Source organism: Scomber scombrus, chromosome 2 (genome assembly GCF_963691925.1).
Source record: "Scomber scombrus chromosome 2, fScoSco1.1, whole genome shotgun sequence".
NCBI classification, from domain to species: Eukaryota; Metazoa; Chordata; class Actinopteri; order Scombriformes; family Scombridae; genus Scomber; species Scomber scombrus.
Window position 1 is genome coordinate 33,408,134 of NC_084971.1, and position 19,601 is coordinate 33,427,734.

Genomic DNA, 19,601 nt, shown 5'->3' on the forward strand with positions numbered 1-19,601 from the left:
ATAGGAAATACTTTTTTTTCCTTTTTTATGTTTTTAATACCACATACACATTTCCTGTATTTTCTGGTTGTATTCTAATAACTAGACTGAGAAATAATCATATATGGCCATTATAGCATTGCTAAAACAACTTATCTAATGGTGGCCAAAGACTTTTGCATAGTACTTTATATTTATGGAAATGTTTTACTTAAGTGCAAATTAGATAACTACGATTTTACTTATCACATCTCATTTTCCACTCCTGCCTGTTTAAGAGTTAACTAATGCCCTTTTTTTGTATTAATGAAATATTAGTCGTTGCAGTACTCACTATATACCACGAGGTGGCGGTGATGCAGTATTATAGTCTGCTACCGCCGCGCGAAGATAAAGCAGAAGAAGAATAAGAAGCCCTAAGCAGTCGATGATCGATGGTCAGGAGGAGTCGATCACCGATAGACATCACCCATCAGAGATGAAAGCGCGCTAGCTGTGTTAGCATCGTTTGATGGAGGGGGAGAAATGTTTCATCTGGGAACCGACTTACACTAAAACCTGCACGGCTCGGATACAGTAATAGAGGACGGAGAGGAAACAGCACGATATGCAGTAAGTACCGAGCCGGAACCGGCGGCGGAGCGGAGCCGGATGGATCCCGCTAAAAGCTGCTGCAGGCCCGCAGACAGCAGGGCGAAGATGGCCGGAGATCAGCCTCCTGAACGGGGTTTACACTGCAGCTGTGCTCGGCTGCAGCTCCCACAGACTCTCCACTATCACTTTATTATAGTTGTAGTCTCAGTAGGAGAGTTTCTGGTGTTTTCAGACTGAATTAACTCATTAAGTCGCTGCTCTGCTAACTGCTACTTAGCTGCTGCAGAGATAAACACGTTTAATGTTTTCTACTTAATACACATTTAGAGGTACTTGTACTTTACTGTAGTACAGTTTGAGGTACTTGTACTTTACTGTAGTACAGTTTGAGGTACTTGTACTTTACTGTAGTACAGGTTGAGGTACTTGTACTTTACTGTAGTACAGTTAGAGGTACTTGTACTTTACTGTAGTACAGTTAGAGGTACTTGTACTTTACTGTAGTACAGTCTGAGGTACTTGTACTTTACTGTAGTACAGGTTGAGGTACTTGTACTTTACTGTAGTACAGGTTTAGGTACTTGTACTTTAATGTAGTACAGTTTGAGGTACTTGTACTTTACTTTAGTACAGGTTGAAGTACTTGTACTTTACTGTAGTACAGTTAGAGGTACTTGTACTTTACTGTAGTACAGTTAGAGGTACTTGTACTTTGCTATAGTACAGTTAGAGGTACTTGTACTTTACTGTAGTACAGGTTGAGGTACTTGTACTTGTACTTTGCTGTAGTACAGTTAGAGGTACTTGTACTTTACTGTAATACAGGTTTAGGTACTTGTACTTTAATGCAGTACAGTTTGAGGTACTTGTACTTTACTTTAGTACAGGTTGAAGTACTTGTACTTTACTGTAGTACAGTTAGAGGTACTTGTACTTTACTGTAGTACAGTTAGAGGTACTTGTACTTTACTGTAGTACAGTTAGAGGTACTTTACTGTAGTACAGTTTGAGGTACTTGTACTTTACTGTAGTACAGTTTGAGGTACTTGTACTTTACTGTAGTACAGTTAGAGGTACTTGTACTTGACTGTAGTACAGTTTGAGGTACTAGTACTTTACTGTAGTACAGTTTGAGGTACTAGTACATGGTAATGACGGGATGAGAGTGAAAGTGATGTGCAGGTTTCTCATGTTTTATGACACGGAGCTGTTCTTGGTTCCCAGGTCATGAAGCGGGTTCGCACGGAGCAGATCCAGTATGCTGTGGCTCAGTACCTGAAGCGGAGGCAGTATGTGGACACTGAAGCCTCCCTGAAAGGAGCCAAACTCTTCCAGTCAGCTGAGGAGATGGCTGCCAGCCTCACGGGTGAGAACAGCTCGACTGACTCAGTTTATATTGTGACACAGTGATTTCTGACGAGGTTCAATGTATCTAAACCTGCAGTAAGCCAGTTGTGGAAACTACAGTCAGTCAGACATCGTATTTAAAATAAATGTTCACAATTTGTCTAACAAGTCTCAACAAACCCAATCTTTGCACAGCAGCACAGTCCTGAGAATAAAAGGCTAATTATCCTTCCTGTCGTCCTCCCGGGTCAAATTGACCCCGTCTGTCTTGACTGTTCCTTCTTTCCTTCCTTCCTTCCGTCTGTCCTTCCTCCCTCCTTCTCTCTTTCTTTCCTTCCTCTCTATTGCCTCCCTTCCTTCTTTCCTTCCTCCATCCCCCTTTCTTCCTTCCTTCCTTTCCTTCCTCCCTCCCTCCTTCCTCCCTTCCTTCCTTTCCTTCCTCCCTTCCTTCCTTTCCTTCCTCCCTTCCTTCTTTCCTCCCTCCCTCCTTCTCTCTTTCTTTCCTCCATTATTCCCTTCCTCTTTTCCTTTCTCCCTCCCTCCCTCCTTCCTTATTTCCTCCCTCCCTCCTACCTTCCTTCATCCATCCTTCCTTCCTTCCTTTCCTTCCTCCTTTCCGCCCTTCCTTCCTCCCTCCCTCCCTTCCTTCCTTCTTCCTCCCTTCCTTCCATCCTTCCTCCCTCCCTTCCTTCCTTCTTCCTCCCTACCTTCCTTGACTCGAGGACAACAGGAGGGTTAAATAAAATGAGTAAAAGCACCTGCAACTACCCAACAGGTTTTACAATATTTCTTATTAGCTTCATACAACCGGTTACAGTAAAAAATTAGCTTAGATTTAAATGCAGGTATCAAAACTAGTTAACATTCATTTGACAATCCGAAAGCGGTTTATTTGCTTAATTAATACCTTCTACTAACTTACATTATGGTATTTATACTTAAACATAACTAAATAATCTGAGCTTTGCTGTTGGTGAAATTGTAATAGTTACAGGTAACTTAGTAGTCATGTTCCTAATCTCCTCCTCCTCCTCCTCTTCCTCCTCCGTGTGTCTGTGAGCAGTTCAGACCGAGTCGGGCTGTGCCAACATCGTCTCGGCTGCACCGTGCCAGTCGGACCCGCAGCAGTACGAGACGCAGTTCTCCAGACTGCGCTCCTTCCTGTCAGGTACGACGTCCACATTCCTGCTGCAGAGCCTCTGAATTCCTCACATATCTGAAGATGAGTGTGTGTTTATACAGCTTTGTTTTGAGCGGTGACATTTCCTGTACCAACCTGTCATTTATACTCTGAGGGGATTTGGATAAACGTGTTCCTAAAATAACATGCAAGAGCTTTTTGGATGCTATGTGATTTAGTTTTTAATCATAAAACTGAATATTTTTTATTTCTTCTGAATTAGAAACAGAAATATCGTGGGCGAAGGAAGTGAGCAGCATCCTCTACCCGCTCTTCGTCTACCTCCACCTGGACATGGTGCGCTGCGGCCTGAAGGGGGCAGTAGATGGTTTCTACAGTCGTTTCCACGGCGCCTTTCTTCAGGACAGCGAGCAGCGCGCCACCGTGGAGCAGCTCCGGCACGTTCTCACCGCTCAGGACGTAGCGGCCAACCCCAAGCTGAGCGCTTTCCTGGAGCACAAGTACGTGGTGCACCTGACGGAGCCGGCCTACAGCTACCTGCTGCGCTACCTGCAGAGCGAGGACAACAGCGCCCTCTGCAGAGCGCTCAGCACACACCTGCAGGTGGAGGTCACCGCCTCCAGGCGTACAGACTACCAGCTGTACGGAGCAGCCGGAGGGGCAACCGCCGCCCCGAACTCCACCTCCTCCTGGGCGGGAGTGGACGGGGCAGAGGGAGGAGAAGGGGTGGACGTCCCTGCAGGGATCCCGCAGAGTGAGGCGGCTCTGGAGGCTCTGCAGGACTGCATCAAGAAAGTCCGTGAGGGTCCCCCGTCGCTCACCACCGTGTGTTTCTACGCCTTCCACCACACGGAGCAGCTGCTGAACACCGCCGAGGTCTCCGCCGACAGCCGGCTGCTGGCCGCCGGCTTCAACAGCTCCACGGTAAAGCTGTGGAGCCTCCGAGCCCGGAAGCTGAAGGCTAAACCGCATCAGGCCGACGTGTCACACATCCACCTGGCGTGTGACGTACTGGAAGAGGAAGTGAGTACACGGCTTCAACAAGTTTAATCATCACAGAGGGAATTTAATGTTGTTTTACAATTGTAGAGAGTCAAACTGGTGTTTTTATTTCTTGCTTAATTTATCAGAGTTCAACCAACAATTACTGTCACTATCAGTTGATTCGTCATACTTTCAATCTCTGTCTATAAAAAGTCTGAAAATACTGAAAAATTCTCTTTACTGTTTCTTAAACTTTAAAAAAAATGTTGTAATCATTTTTACTAACTTTTATCAGCAGTAATTTCAATATTCTGATAAAGACATTAAAGGAAGCTGTAATGAGTCAGTGTTTGGTTTGAGGAAGTTGTCTTCTGCATAATTACAAATCATCAGGACTGAGACTTTATCTGCTGTCTGTTTGTCTTCAGGTGGAAGAGGAAGACGTCTCCGGCAGTGAGATAAAGACTCTGCGAGGTCACAGCGGTCCGGTGTTCCGTACCGCCTTCCTGACCGACAGCTCCGGCCTGCTCTCCTGCTCCGAGGACACGACCATCCGTTACTGGGACCTGGGCAGCTTCACCAACACGGTGCTCTACCAGGGACACGCCTACCCGGTGTGGGACGTGGACGTCAGCCCCTGCAGCCTCTACTTCGCCAGCGGCTCCCACGACCGCACCGCCCGCCTCTGGACGTTCTCCCGCACCTACCCGCTGAGGCTCTACGCCGGGCATCTCGCCGACGTCGACTGCGTCAAGTTCCACCCCAACTCCAACTACCTGGCCACCGGCTCCACAGACAAAACTATCCGGCTGTGGAGCACCCAGCAGGGGGCGTCGGTTCGCCTCTTCACAGGCCACCGCGGCCCGGTGCTGTCGCTCGCTTTCTCACCCAACGGGAAGTACTTGGCGTCTGCCGGCGAGGACCAGAGAGTGAAGCTGTGGGACTTGGCCTCGGGGGCGTTGTTCAAAGACCTGCGGGGACACACAGACAGCGTCACCAGCCTGTCTTTCAGCCCGGACAGCAGCCTGGTGGCGTCGTCGTCTATGGACAACTCTGTCAGGGTGTGGGACATCAGGAACTCCCACGGCGGGACGCCAGCTGACGGCTCGTCCAGCGAGCTGGTCGGACTGTACACGGGGAACACCAGCAACGTGCTGAACGTCCAGTTCATGGCCTGCAACCTGCTGCTGGTGACGGGAACTGCTCAAGAAAAAGCAGAGCAGTAGCCGCGGCATCTCGTGGTGTTTGCTGAGCGTTTGGGAAAACGCTCGAATGTCAGCAGGTGTTTGTTTGAAGATGTGCTCGTCCGTCAGACTCTGAGCCAACTACAAAATCGTCTTTTTGCCAAACTGAGCTGCAGGTCTGATTTTTGTTTTCTTCATTAGTTTTCAGCGTAGAAACAGAAGCAAGGTTATAAATCACTTCTTTTTTTTATTAAAGCATACAGCTCATCCTTCAGATACCTTTTTTAAGGTTGCAATTAACAGATTAACGATTCATCTACTGAACATTTTCTCGAATTTCTTGATTTATCAATGAGTCGTTTGGTCTTTAAAATGGCAAAAAATGAGTTTCCAACAGCCCGACATGCACCACCCAAAGATAAGCAGGACTAAAGAAATCAGATAATATTCACATTTAAGAAGCTGGAACAAGACCATTTTAGTTTTTTTGCTTCTTTTTTCCTTAAAAAAAGACTCAAAAAGTTTATCCAATAGTTGCTGATTCATTTTCTGTCCATCACCTTCTCGTTGCAGCTCTAAACTGATTTACATCATTCATTTGTTATAATTTCTCACATGTGGTATTTTCTCATTACCAAAGCTCCTGCACTAGATCCCAGTATTAAAGATTTCATCCGTTTCTCGTACGTGATGAAAACGGTCGGGTGGTCGACAACTGTTGACTCTGCTGTCCTGTGCACAAGTTTGATATAATATATGAAAAGTGTATATAAAATGTGACTGTTGGAAGATGATGAGAGCAGAGACGTGGGGTTTTCTTTTTGGGTTTTTTTCTTGGTTATTTGATGCTGAATTCATCAGTTTGTGGATATAATATAAATGTGACTGAACACTGATGGATATTGTGAGATAAACTGGATCAGTGGAGTCCAGTCCACCGTCTGCAGTTTCACCTCGTTTGTCACAATTAACGTGTAAAGATGAAACAGGATGGATAACCAGTTAGTTTCATCTTCGTACATTCAGTCACTTCTTTTGTTAAATGGAGTGAAAAAGGTGTTTGATTTTCTCATAAAACATGTTTATGTCTCTAAATCTAAAGTATTTAAATTAAGTATTATTTTGATGCCTTTCATGAAACCCTGTATCATCACAACAATATACAGCATATTGAAAAAAATCTAATTATTCTCACTTTATCCAGGATGTGATAAGAAGCACTGGGGACCTACTAGCCTAGCTCCATCTTAAGTGAAAGAAATGCAGCTTCCACAAACTCCTAAAAGTCTCATGTTGTAAAAATAAAATAAAATACACATTAATAAGACAACTCAGTCTTTGGATGGTGTTTTTTTCGTTTTTGATGTGGCTACGGTAGCAGTTTCCCCTTAAACGAGGCTTATATAGTGTAACTAGACTTTTTTTTTAATATACAGAGATTTGTTAAAAGCAAGAAAACAATACTTTATTCCGTACTTTTAGTTTTAGATATATAAAAACACTTTTATTCAACAAACTGCAGCTTTAAAATCAGATCGCTGTCGTCGGAGAAATTCACATCTAGAGAAAAAGAAAAGTTTCAGTACATTTTGCATTGAGGCCCGTGTAGTTCAGAGACTGTTCATAGTGTGTTTTCTGCACTATTCTGCTAGTGGCATTAACTGTGCAATGCTTAAAAAAATGTAAATATACTGTATTTTTGTAAGATTTTGGCTACCAAAAGTTTCCATCCAGGTTGTGCTTTATGAGAGCAAAAAGAAACTGATTTGATTTTCCTGGATTGTTTTCAGATAAAGTAAGTCTGAATAATTTGGGAGGTTTTGTTTTGAATTCAGCCTGGAAGTTGTCCTTTTTTTATGTTCCTCAGTAAACTTTTGAATCGCTCCTGTAGCCCGAAACAAGAAATAAATAACAGAATTTATTTGATGTTATGCTTCAGTCCGTTCTGTCGCCTGTGTCATGCTGGTTTGAGTTCCTTACTGAACTATGATTCAATTTCACTGCATATAAAACTCCACATAGACAAGACACACCTGAGCAAACCTTTAAATGTGGGTTAATCATAATCAAAGTAAACAAATCCTCATTTTAAATAACTAAATTCTGTGTAATCAAGATTAGGAAAAATATTTGTCGCCACCTGGTGGACAGTTGATGTAACAGCAGGTTGTTGGTTGTTGGTTGCAGAATCACCTAAAGGAATAGTTCACAATTTCTCCAAGTCTGTTTTGAACCAACAGTCAGGAGCCAAAATGAACATTAAAGCAGTTTTTCTTGCTGTAATGATTCCTCCTGTTCATACTGACCATTAGAAGATCCCTTCATCATGTTTACAATGGAAGTGCAGTCGCCAAATGTGTCAAATCTTCATCTTCTATGTTTCAACGTTACAGTGTTTTTAGTAGCAAAGTCTTTTTGTTACTATACTTCCACCACAGCTTAACAGGGAAACACTAAGAGGGAATCTGATGCTAAAAAGACTGTAAATGTGTCAGATATCACTTGATATGACTAACTCAGACTGATGAAGCTCAACAGAAGCCCTAAACTTTTCCTCCATGTAGATATTCATTCATTAATTCAAAGTTCAATTTCCAAACAAAGGTATGAAAAAATTAACCAACAGTTCACATAAAAACTTTGTGAAAGAAATTGTTTAAATATCTTTCACCTTTTTTTTATGAACTCATCAGTTTAACTGCAGTTTTGGGGGTTTTCAATTACGTAGTAACAGACATTATTCTGAATCCAACTTCATTTGTTTTCCTTCTGTAGATATTTGGCTTCGACTGTAGATTTATGAAATATAAATTCAATGATTCTCGGTCAAACTTTTCTTTTTATGCACTCATGTCTTTAAATTGGGTCCAGCAAGTATATTTTTTCATCACTTAAATAGACTAAACCTCAAACTAGAGTCCTCCACCATGCTTTGGATTTGAGTTGTGTTTGCTTTATTGCATGATTATCTGATTATGAATGCTTCTTTTTCTCAGGTGTCTCTTGAAAAAGAGATCTAACACTTAATGAGACAACCTGATTGTATAAAAAATGACTTTAAGAAATTGTAAGCACCTTAAAACAACATAAAACATAGGCAACAAGGTAATAAAAGAAACACAAGACATTAAATAGAAATTAAAAGTTTAAAAAAGGTACAATAAACTCCAAATCTGATTTAATTAAAGGCAAACAGAAAAGTCTTGAGCCTTGATTTTAAGGTACTGAGGGGTTGGAGTAATGTTAAATGTGCTGAAATATGCATCAACCATTGTCATTTGTCTGTAGTCAAGTCATCAGGAATGAATGAATTGCTGTTTTTCTGCAGGCCGAGCCCAAAGAGCAAGAGAGAGCGATAAGAGACTGAAAGAAAGAAAGAGAGAGAGACAGAGAGAGAGAGAGAGAACGAGTTAAAAGGGGAGAGGTTCCTCGCCCAGGAGGACAAACCTGTTTTAGTCTGGAGGGTGTGTACCGTCACAGCCCTACCAACCTGACAGGCTCGTCCTCGCATCAGACACACAGCAGGCGACTCTCCATCACACCACCTCTCTCCTCTCCCTTCTGAAAATGCCTCTCCAGTCCACTCCGTCGGGCAGGAGCTCCGGCTCGACCAAGGCCGTGAACACGCAGTCGGACGGTAAGTCGTTTGAGCAGCTGAGGCAGGAGTGTCTGCAGAGAGGGGTACTGTTTGAAGATCTGGACTTCCCTGCCGTTGACTCCTCGCTCTTCTACAGCCAGAGTGTTCCCGTCCAGTTTGAATGGAAGAGGCCCAAGGTGTGTAGACCCAGATGAGTTTTTTAAAGGGGGGTTTGGAAGATGATGATCTGAGAAAATGAAGCTGTCAAAGGAAACCTGTAACTTTTACTTATGTGATGCAGCACCTAACTGACCCTTCATCTTGGGCGACAATACAGTAATTACAGGCTATAAAATCCATTCGTTACTGTCCTTAAGGTATGAAAGCAAATATATGTGTTTCACTTGACAGACTTTCTTCAAAACCTAGAAAAGTGTCTTTTAAAGGCTTTAAGTGGTCTTGAAATCAGTTCAACATGGCAATTTATGTCTTAAATGTAGTTTTTGAAGTGTTAAATGTTGTGTTTTCTAGGTGAACTGTTCCTCTGATAAAAGGTTGAGACTGTTTAATGATTGGCAAACAGTTGGTTTCATATTCTAGCTGTTTTCAGTGATAAAACAAATCATACTGGCATTAAAAAGTCATAATTCTAAGTCTGGTTCAGTACAATCAGGATACGAAAGCCAGATCATTGATATTATGCTGGATATATGTTGTAAAATGTGGTTAAAGTTCATTTGAAGTTGTTTTTTAATACAAGAGAAAAAAGGGCCAATTAAGTATTTAACCAGCCAGCACTGCAAAACCAGTTCTGCAAGAAAACTGTGTAAATAAATAGAGCCAAGTGCAGGGGCTGTTTCCGTCTGAGCTTTATCCTCACATGCATCAGTGCTTTATGCTGTAAAACTGAGATGAGCTGAGAGCTGAACCACAGTTTGGTGAAGTTTGGTTGGTTTTTGTTGAAGATGTCTCAGATTCCTCATAAAATATTGTGTCTGGGCTTGAAAATTGAACATCAGTATCCCTCAAGGTGTGTATTTTTAGTTCTCATCAAGCACCTGTTAGTATATCGTACCTGCAGCAGTGACCCAGTGAACAGTCCGTGAGGCTGAAACACATAAACTGGATTAACGAGAGGAAACTCACCACTCATATCTGTCACTGTTACTACACATTTCTGTGTTGGGCGTTCCTGCAGAGTGAATACTTTCAGCCGCATACCTGCATGTGGTGTGTTTTCTTGTGTTAAAGTCACTGGGATTTCAAGGTGATTAACATGCCTGGAATGTGAACACGCCTATCAAAGGCAGCAGTGTGTCACCTCTCACCTGTTGTGCTGTTTAGAAAAATAATAAACCAACCTGTTCTGTTTTTTTTTCACCTGTTCACAGGAGCTCTGCAACAACCCCAAGTTCATTGTCGGCGGTGCAAACAGGACAGACATTTGCCAAGGACAGCTTGGTGAGTTCTCAACTTATCTTCCTTTTTCTGTTCTTCTGTGTCTTTCCTGCACTCACATTTCACTCATTTACCCATGATGCACCTCAGGGGACTGCTGGCTACTGGCGGCCATCGCATCCTTGACCCTCAAGAAAGATGCGCTGGCCAGAGTTGTCCCCCACGACCAGGATTTTGACCACAGATACGCCGGCATCTTCCACTTCCAGGTATGCTGAAGCTGATTGGCTGCAGATTGATAAGGGAACTCATGTATGTGTGTCTCTTTGTTTTGTGTTTGTAGACTTTTCAGACATTTTAGTATTCAGTCATGTCTGTCGGGAAGAAGAAAGATAAAAAAAATCAACCTTGAAGAAGAGACAAACAAATACAACACAGCACAAAGTCATGCGGAATAGTTGGGAATACATAGATAGATAGATAGATAGATAGATAGATAGATAGATAGATAGATAGATAGATAGATAGATAGGTAGGTAGGTAGGTAGGTAGGTAGGTAGGTAGGTAGGTAGGTAGGTAGATAGATAGATAGATAGATAGATAGATAGATAGATAGATAGATAGATAGATAGATAGATAGATAGATAGATAGATAGATAGATAGATAGATAGATAGATAGATAGATAGATAGATAGATAGATAGATAGATAGATAGATAGTCCATCTGACAACAGTTTATTTAGGTTCCTTCACTCTGCTGCTGACATACAGGAATCCAGCTCAGTGCCATCCACCGAGCCAACCTGTCCAGCTGCATAGCGTCACTCGCCTTAGAGCTGCCTCCTCATCACACAGCATTTAATACACTTCAAATAAATTCAAAACACTGCAGCGTCTAATAAAGCTGAGGGATGAAGCAGTAATATAGTATAAACATGCCAAATTGTGGAAAGGCATGAAAGCTTAAAGTATGTTTAAGAGGCGTCTCACTCAGCTGTGGTGGAAAGCAAATTATGTCACATTTTCTCTCTATACAGAATCGTATTGTACCAACAGGAAGTGTTTTTTGACATCTCACTCTCTGTCGCTCCCTCAGTTCTGGAAGCACAACCAGTGGATGGACGTGGTGGTGGACGACAGGCTGCCGTCGGTGAGGGGAAAGCTGGTCCTGCTGCACTCTGCCTCCAACAACGAGTTCTGGAGCGCTCTGCTGGAGAAAGCCTACGCCAAGTAAGAACATTTACATCAGTTTACACCTGAAACACTTCATAGCTCTTCTCCAAAAACCTTCCCTCACCTTTTATACATCTGTTATTTTGATGCTTTCTCATGTATTTTGTGATTCATTGCTGAATGAAAGCATCATGAGGTGATTAAAATTAATAGTGTCCTCTGGGAAGCTTTTCAACTCTTTCTTAAACCAGCAGTCAGGTGTTCATATGAACAGTGAAAGAGGTTTTCTTCTCTGTAATCATTCCTCCTGTTACTACTGATTAAAAGATTTCCTCCAAATGTGCTTTCAATGTGAAGTGATGGATGAAAAGTAGATGATCAGCTTCTATTGAGCTTCATCAGTCTGAGTTAGTCATATCAAGTAGATATCTGACACATTTACAGTATTTTCAGCATCAAATTCCCTCTTTATGTTTCCTTGGACAGTGTTTCCCTGTTGAGTTGTTAAACCTCTATACACATTTCCACTTTTATAATTATAGGCACGTTTCAGCCCGAAGTTACTAAATTATTTTTTGGGTTTGTTTCAGACTGCATGGGAGCTACGAGTCCCTGAAGGGCGGCAGCACTCTGGAGGCCATGGAGGATTTCACCGGTGGCGTGGCGGAAATGTACGACACCAAGAAAGCTCCTGACAATCTGTTCTACATCATGAAGAAGGCCCTGGACAAAGGCTCCATGATGGGATGCTCTATCGATGTAAAGACCCAAAGAAAAAAAAGCTCTTTTTAATACAATGTATTTATTCCATTTCCAACCCTGCTCCTCTGCTTTAAATCATCCATCTGATTGTTTTGTTTGGGGTTTTTTTCTTCCCCAGATCTCCAGCTCTGCAGAGTCTGAAGCTAAGACAAGCAGCGGCCTGGTGAAGGGACACGCATACTCCATCACACGCCTGGAGGAGGTACGATTTAAAAATTAGTTTACCCTATAGTACTGCTGTCAGGAAACCAGTCAAAAAGCCTATTTAAAAGTTCATTTCAAATCCTCTTTGTATGAGAGAAAAATAATCATCATATAAGGAGATGTACCTCACAAAACTGATGCTATAAAGAATAATTGACTGCAGCATAGATTTGTTTTTTAGCTTAAATGTGAAAGCTTCTAAGGACTTTTTTTTCTTTTTCTTCATTATTAGTTCATATCAAAGCACCTGTAAAAACAAAACTGTTAAAGATTTCCTGCTTGGCGTAATAAGTTTTACCTCTTTTTGTCTTATACAGTTGAATTTCAGAGGGCGGTCAGTCAAGCTGATCCGGGTCAGAAACCCCTGGGGTCAAGTGGAGTGGAACGGCCCGTGGAGCGACAAGTAAGAATAAAGAGTGATACTTTTATTTTAAAGGATCAGTTTGTTTTCTGTGTTATTCGTCATCCATACCAGACTGTGACAGATTTGTTTTGTCTTCTGTCCGTTAAAGCTCCAGAGAGTGGGATTACATCGACAAAGCAGAGAAAACTCGCATCCTGCAAAACTCAACAGACGACGGTGAATTCTGGTGAGAAAAAAACTATGAATTTCCTCCAAAAAGAAAGATATTGAACATAAGTTTCTGTTTTCATTAACAGTGCATGTTGTGACTTTTTACGAGTGATACATACCGGAAACGTTGGCACTATTATGATCACCTAGACCTAGACCTTTTAAATGCACCATGAACTGTGCTTCATCTATTGATTGAACTGTTTTGACCCCATCTGTTCTGTTTCCATACAAAAAATAAAAGTATCATTATTAAAAAAATGATTGGATGTTAGATGTTGAATAAATCCAACCAAACTCAGTTTACATGAAGAAAAAAATAACTCAAGTATCAGATGTACAATATCATGACATGTGCCCAATTATATGTCCACATTTCTTGCATTTAAGATTTAATCTTGACCTCATGATTTGTTGCCAGAAGAAAAGGTCAGGAGGCCACCAACTGCTTATTTACGGTATTTAAAGATGCCATTGATGCTGTTTGTGCTTCCAGGATGGAGTTCAGTGACTTCCAGGCAAATTATGACAAGGTGGAGATCTGCAACATGACCCCCGACTCTCTCACGGACAACACCAAGCGTCACTGGGAGGTCAACCTGTTCGAGGGAAGCTGGATCCGCGGCTCCACCGCAGGAGGCTGCAGGAACTACATCGGTGAGATCTTTGCTCATATTCTTTTTTATACTGTGCTGTATTGTATTTATTATAAGCCTGTACTTGGTTTACCTCCTTTCTCACTTAAAAAAAATACAAAAAATATTCTCTTCCTTTCACAAAAGCCCTTCAAGGGACAGGTGTGTGACTCTTACATCAGACAGTTGTTTTAGCCTGTCTATGTATATTGCATCTATCCCTATTAAATAAACCATAATAGGCCTAATAGTAGTAATAAAAGTGTCTGCTAATGATGGTGATCTGGGAATTCAAGCTTCTGCAGTGAGCTCAACAACGTGGCTTACAAAAAAAGTTTCAGATAATATACTTAATTGAGTTTTGAATTGTCTTTCCTTCACATTTGAATTAAGGCATGTTATCATGAAACTGTTGAAATGTAGATTAGGGATGGGTCATTATTTTATTTTATTTTAATATTGTTATTATTTTCAATTGAAACACTTTTATCAAGAGTTAGCTGTGTAGTCTAGTATGAAGGGTTCATTAACAGCTGCTGGAGAGCTATTCTCACTTTCAGCCACTAGGAGGAGCTGTAAGCATCTGTAAACCACCTCCACCTTGTGTTGAAGTTAATCTGACACGGAGTGAGTTTTTACTGCTGCCCTCAGCTACTTTGACAGCTCCTCGAAAGTGTGACAAAAGTCTCAGAGAGAAAACTAACGTTACGTCTCTCATTGCTAACATGATTGTAAATGATATGCTCAATGTTGTTTATTACGGGTAGGAAAAAAATCCACGCTGTTATATTTTTAGGGGTCCTTAAGTCTATTTATTCTTTTAATGAATGTGTTCCTGTAAAGAAATGACTGATTATACGTTAAATAAATACAAGTTTGCTCAGTTAAAGCTTGTTGTTTGTTGTGAATATTGACATTTTTTGACGCATTATCTGTTTAATCCTTGTGAATATCGCCATAATAACCGAACCATAATAATAGAATAACCGACCCACATGGACTCATGCACATCCCTAACGTAGACATATCTCAGCATTTGTATATATATATATTCAAGATGCCCTCTAAAGCTCTCCGTCTGCACCCCTCAGACACGTTTTGGACCAACCCGCAGTTCAAGCTGGTTCTGGAGGACGCCGACGACGAGGACGATGTGTGCAGCGTGGTCATCGCCCTGATGCAGAAGAACAGACGCCAGCTGAGGAAGGAAGGTCTGGACCTGGAGACCATCGGCTTCGCTGTTTACGAGGTCAGAAAGAAACCGACAGTGGTACTGAAGAAGTACTCAGATCCTTTACTCAAGTAGAAGTGTCAATATTAGGCTACAATGTACAAGTAAATATAAGTCCTGTCACAAGATGAATCTGAGAGGTCTGAGATAATAGATTGGGTAAGAAAGTTGATATTGGAGGTTCATTTTTGACCTTAGAAATACAAAACACTCATATGCATATTTAGTAGAGCTGCAATTTTCAGCTGTGTTTCTGTCACTCTCCTGCCTTTACTTTTCATATTTTATTACTGAACAATATGTGTAGTGCATGTGCGTAATATGTGTGTTTGTATGTGCTTATTTACACATTTTGACCACAACTTAATCAATCAATCATCTCCTCTCTGTTTGTCTGTCTTTATCAGGCCCCAGATGACGGAGACCAGCAGGGAAAGGATTTCTTCCGCTACCACGGCTCTAAGGCTCGCAGCAGGACCTACATCAACATGCGGGAGGTGTCAGAACGCTTCACGCTGCCTCCTGGGAAATACCTGCTGGTCCCCACCACCTTCCAGCCTCACCACGAGGCCGACTTCATCATCCGCATCTTCTCCGAGAAGAAGGCCGAAGCTATGTGAGTGTTCAGCCTCAGTGGTTCTTGGTTGAGTTATATAAACCCAAAGGTTGATTTAAAACAATGAACGCTAGAAGAAACATAAAAAGGGACATTGCTAAATTACAGGCACAGATTTTATTCTTCAAGAGCCCAAAACAAATTTCACCTGTACGGTTTTAATGGAAAGTTTAAATGCTCTGTGAGTAATTTATTTACCAACTTTTGGCTTTATTCCACAGAGAGATGGGGAGCATCATTGATGCCGACCTGCCAGATGTAAGTATATCACCCAGATATTGATAATCAATCACCAGATCAACCAGCCAAGCCCACTTGTACTCATGCTGTGTTGTTTCCCCCAGCCGCCGATGCCCAGCGCACCAGAGGAGGAAACAGACGAGGAGAAAGGCCTGAGGAGGCTGTTTGAACAGCTGGCTGGAGCAGTAAGACATCTTCATATCAGTCAAGTTTACCTTTTCAGATACTGGGAAGGATAGTTTCCAGTGGATGTTCACTTGTGAATCCCAGTAAAAGAAACATTTGAACACCTGCAGGGATTTATACTGCACAAATAGTCATATTGTAAAAAGCTCAGACTTAGTTATTATTCTCTAAGTTTTTTTGGCAAATATCAGTAAATATTTAAGTTTTCTTTTCAACACTTGTGTGTCTGCAGGACCATGCCATCTCTGTCAGGGAGCTTCAGCAGATGCTGAACGGTGTTCTCAGCAGACGTAAGTGACTGTAGAGATAAAATCATGTTTATTGGTTATTTTTGACAATAACTCATTTGGACTTTTTAGCCTTTGTCTTCTTCTTTTGAGTTTTATCTGTTCTTTAAAACCTGTTACATTATGAAGCATGAAAACCTTAGCAACTGTAAACTAATTTTGATCCCTACATATAATTACAACTTAGTCAAATTAATACGTATCTCACACTGAGTGCTGAGTGCTTTTTCAAATTAAAACCAAATTAAGACATTTCCAATCATTCCCATTATTTTCTGTGACTGTTTTTTCCCCATTGGTCTTTTACTGCACCCCTGCAGTTCAGATTTTATCTTAAACAAAATAAATCCACGTTTTACATATTGTATGGTATCCCACAGAGTTCCGTTCTCAGACTTCCTCTGTTTAATCTTTTTATATTTCCACTTGACTTATGCACTTCCTACCTGGTAAATGCCCAAATCTTGCTGGCTCCTTTCTTATGCAGGCTTTCTTTTAATTTGTAGTGTAAAAAGCCTCGAGCCCAATCCAAGATACTGACTCAGATTTTCTAAAACTCTCTGCAGAGCCACAGAGGACATAATATTATTATATATCAGCTGAGTACAGTAGTACTGTAGCTACTCCTTGTATAATCTGTATAACATGCATTGTTTCCCTCTTTTCTCTGTATGTTTTATCATTTTTGGTGTGCTAATGAAAGATTAATTTAACTGACAGTCTGACTCAGTAACTTGTAACTGAGTCATCATGCAATATTACTGCATATCATCATTTTATTGAATAATTTTCTCACCATATAATTGTGTTTTATCCTCAGGAAAAGAGATCAAATTTGACGGTCTGAGTCTCAGCACCTGCCACAGTATCATCAACCTGATGGACGTATCCTTCCGTGTCACTGATGCATTTCAAACTTGTATAACCTGACTTGACTTTATAGTTACCAAACATACATAATGGCTTCATTATGAAGTGTTTTTATCATTTCACTGAGCGTTTCTGCCTGTTTATGAACATCCTGAGAATGCCTGGCAGTGAAGTCGTAACACAGCTCAAGTTAGATGTTAAGAGGCATTGTAGCGGAAGATGTTAAGAAGTATGATTTTAAAGTTATTGATAAAGTTTCCACAGTGCTTTTTTAAAGTTTTTCCCTTAACAGAGGAAACCAGGTGGACAACACAGGGAAGCTCGAGTTCCAAGAGTTTAAAGTCTTCTGGGAAAAGATGAAGAAGTGGATTGTACGTGTTGGTTTGTGTGCTAGTGGAAGTAAAACTAAATCTGGTATAGTTTGAGTTTTGGGCAGTTTTTTGGTAAAGATGACCTTCCTTTTGTTACAGATGCTCTTCCTGTCCTTTGACACTGACCGCTCAGGGAAGATGTCGTCCTATGAGCTCCGATCGGCCCTCAAGGCTGCAGGTGAGACTCGACCGAATGATGTTTAAACCTGGTACAGAACTTTAGTGTCGGTAGCCATTGATGTTTTCATGTGTTCATGTGTATGCAAATGAAATATAGAAAAAATATATGAACATTTCTTTGATATCAGTATATTAACCTAATACCAGCAATTACCAAACTTAACTTAATAATAGGCTTAAATTCCACATTTCTTGTGCTGCTTTGTTCCCATGAAGGAATGCAGCTGAACAATCGGCTCCTGCAGCTGCTCGGTTTGAGGTTCGCTGACGACAAGTACGACATCGACTTTGACGACTATCTCACCTGCATCGTCCGAATGGAGAACATGTTCAGTGAGTAAAAACACAACAAGTCAGCTGAGACTTGGCCTCATGTTGTTATGTTAGTAACATTAAGACTCAAAGATCCCCTCCAGACTTCATCACATCACATCATCTACCCATTAATCAGTTTTTACCCATTTTGTTGTTAAATTGTGAAACACGACATATTAAAGTAAGCTTATGCTGACTGAAGGTCTTTCTCTCTTGTCCAGGAGTTTTCCAGGCTATGGACCAACACAAAGGGGGACGAGTGAGGATGAACATTATGCAGGTAACTACATTCATATCAGACCTGAGTCCATTCATCTCTGCAAATACTTCTGAAGTCTTTGTTTTACCACCCTTAGCATTCCAGACGGGTGGGGTTTATTCGCATCCTTCTTTTTAACGCTCTGGATCTTTATTTAATTGTAGTTTATGTTGATTTATAATTGCACTTTATTCTCTCTTTCCATCACAGTTCCTGATGTTGTCGATGAATGTGTGAGGAGATGCTGTGAGCAGACAGGAGCCACCAGAAGAACATAACGACGTTGGAGTGAAGCATGTTAAATGCTCAGCCCTTAGTAATACATGTTGTTTTTCATGTTATTACTATTATTATATTATTATTATTTTATCAGATAATGAGAGATGAGGCATGTGCCAAAGTATCAGGGGGGATTGGGGGATTACATTTTGCTTTTGCTTAAGAAGGACTTTTGTTTTCACTGCGCTCTGCATGAACCGAGAGAACTAATAAACTCTGAATAAAACTTTTGTCTTTGATTTTGGGAAATGTTACTGAAGTTGCATTTGACAGCATTTATTTTTATGGAAAATTATGGAATAAATTAACGTAGTTTTGCTTAATATGTGAGAGCCAGCCTTACAGGATGTTCAGTAAACATTCACTCTGCAGTTATAAACTTGTTATACTGTTGACAGGACAGTTTTCAATGTTTGTCTTGTGAAGGGACTGAAATGTTTCCACTTTTTTTGTGTGTGTGTGTTATTCTACAGTTGGTGCATCCACAGTTTTTTTTTATTTCATTGAATGTCTTTCATTCATGGTAGCATATACATTGTTTTTGTTTTGTTTGTTTGAGGTTTGTTGGAGATGGTTTTGATAGAAACAGCCACAAAGTATCATGAAAATGAAAAAAAAAAAAGAAATAATTTTGTGCTAGATGATAAGTTTGGATGCTGTGTAGGTTCTAGTTTGTTACCTTGGTCAAAAGAAGAATGTAAATTGCATTTAAAAAAGTAATTTGCAACTGTTAATATTTACTGTGAAATATGGGAAAAGACAATATCTGGGCTGTAAAACCTCATTAGACTGAAAAATGATGGAGAAATCTTTTCTCATTTGCAACCCAGAACCTTCACTTACATTTTACACAGAATATGGACACTCACAAAAAAATAATAAAGTAAATGTAGTGCATTGAGTTGCAAATAAAGAGGTGATTTTGGACACATTTAAGCTGCTGAGTTTGTTGTAATTTAAATGAACACAAATTCCTTAAAAAGCACGATATCAACATATAATATAAAGTTTTTAATGCTAGACTTTGATAGAGATCCTATTAAAAGATGTGGTAATGATGCAGGCTCTTACATATTATTCAGCTTGTATTATCCCAAATAAAGCTACATTTTATTTGATTTCCACAAACGGAGAATATATAATATCAGTCCACCAGGGGGCACTGTGACATTATGCTGCCAGTAGAGAGTCAGACACTCAAGTGCAGGTGTTGT

The 19,601-nt window shown here is 40.8% G+C and overlaps 2 protein-coding genes across 2 annotated transcripts; both read left to right on the forward strand.

The window, feature by feature from the left end:
- Positions 1-452: 452 nt before the first annotated feature.
- On the forward strand, positions 453-7,118 carry taf5l (TAF5-like RNA polymerase II, p300/CBP-associated factor (PCAF)-associated factor). The gene is made up of 5 exons (XM_062431207.1): positions 453-591; positions 1,798-1,939; positions 2,984-3,088; positions 3,324-4,084; positions 4,474-7,118. The coding sequence occupies exons 2-5, from the start codon at positions 1,801-1,803 to the stop codon at positions 5,269-5,271; spliced, it is 1,803 nt and encodes a 600-aa protein (XP_062287191.1). The 5' UTR covers positions 453-591; positions 1,798-1,800; the 3' UTR covers positions 5,272-7,118.
- Positions 7,119-8,796: 1,678 nt separating this feature from the next.
- capn9 (calpain 9) lies at positions 8,797-18,411 on the forward strand. The gene is made up of 20 exons (XM_062428185.1): positions 8,797-9,003; positions 10,198-10,267; positions 10,355-10,473; positions 11,302-11,435; positions 11,969-12,137; positions 12,259-12,342; positions 12,662-12,747; positions 12,857-12,934; positions 13,415-13,575; positions 14,645-14,802; positions 15,192-15,400; positions 15,622-15,658; positions 15,745-15,825; positions 16,059-16,116; positions 16,934-16,998; positions 17,286-17,354; positions 17,454-17,532; positions 17,751-17,867; positions 18,071-18,129; positions 18,319-18,411. Exons 1-20 carry the CDS (start codon positions 8,797-8,799, stop codon positions 18,343-18,345), a joined length of 2,067 nt encoding a protein of 688 aa, XP_062284169.1. The 3' UTR covers positions 18,346-18,411.
- Positions 18,412-19,601: the final 1,190 nt, after the last annotated feature.

Excerpts from the sequence above, each read along its gene's own strand:
- taf5l (XM_062431207.1), top strand. The coding sequence starts at position 1,801 with ATGAAGCGGGTTCGCACGGAGCAGATCCAGTATGCTGTGGCTCAGTAC. Across the intron at positions 1,940-2,983 it reads GATGGCTGCCAGCCTCACGG|TTCAGACCGAGTCGGGCTGT; the intron begins GTGAGAACAGCT and ends GTCTGTGAGCAG. Across the intron at positions 4,085-4,473 it reads GTGACGTACTGGAAGAGGAA|GTGGAAGAGGAAGACGTCTC; the intron begins GTGAGTACACGG and ends GTTTGTCTTCAG.
- capn9 (XM_062428185.1), top strand. The coding sequence starts at position 8,797 with ATGCCTCTCCAGTCCACTCCGTCGGGCAGGAGCTCCGGCTCGACCAAG. Across the intron at positions 17,355-17,453 it reads AAAAGATGAAGAAGTGGATT|ATGCTCTTCCTGTCCTTTGA; the intron begins GTACGTGTTGGT and ends CTTTTGTTACAG. Across the intron at positions 18,130-18,318 it reads TGAGGATGAACATTATGCAG|TTCCTGATGTTGTCGATGAA; the intron begins GTAACTACATTC and ends TTTCCATCACAG.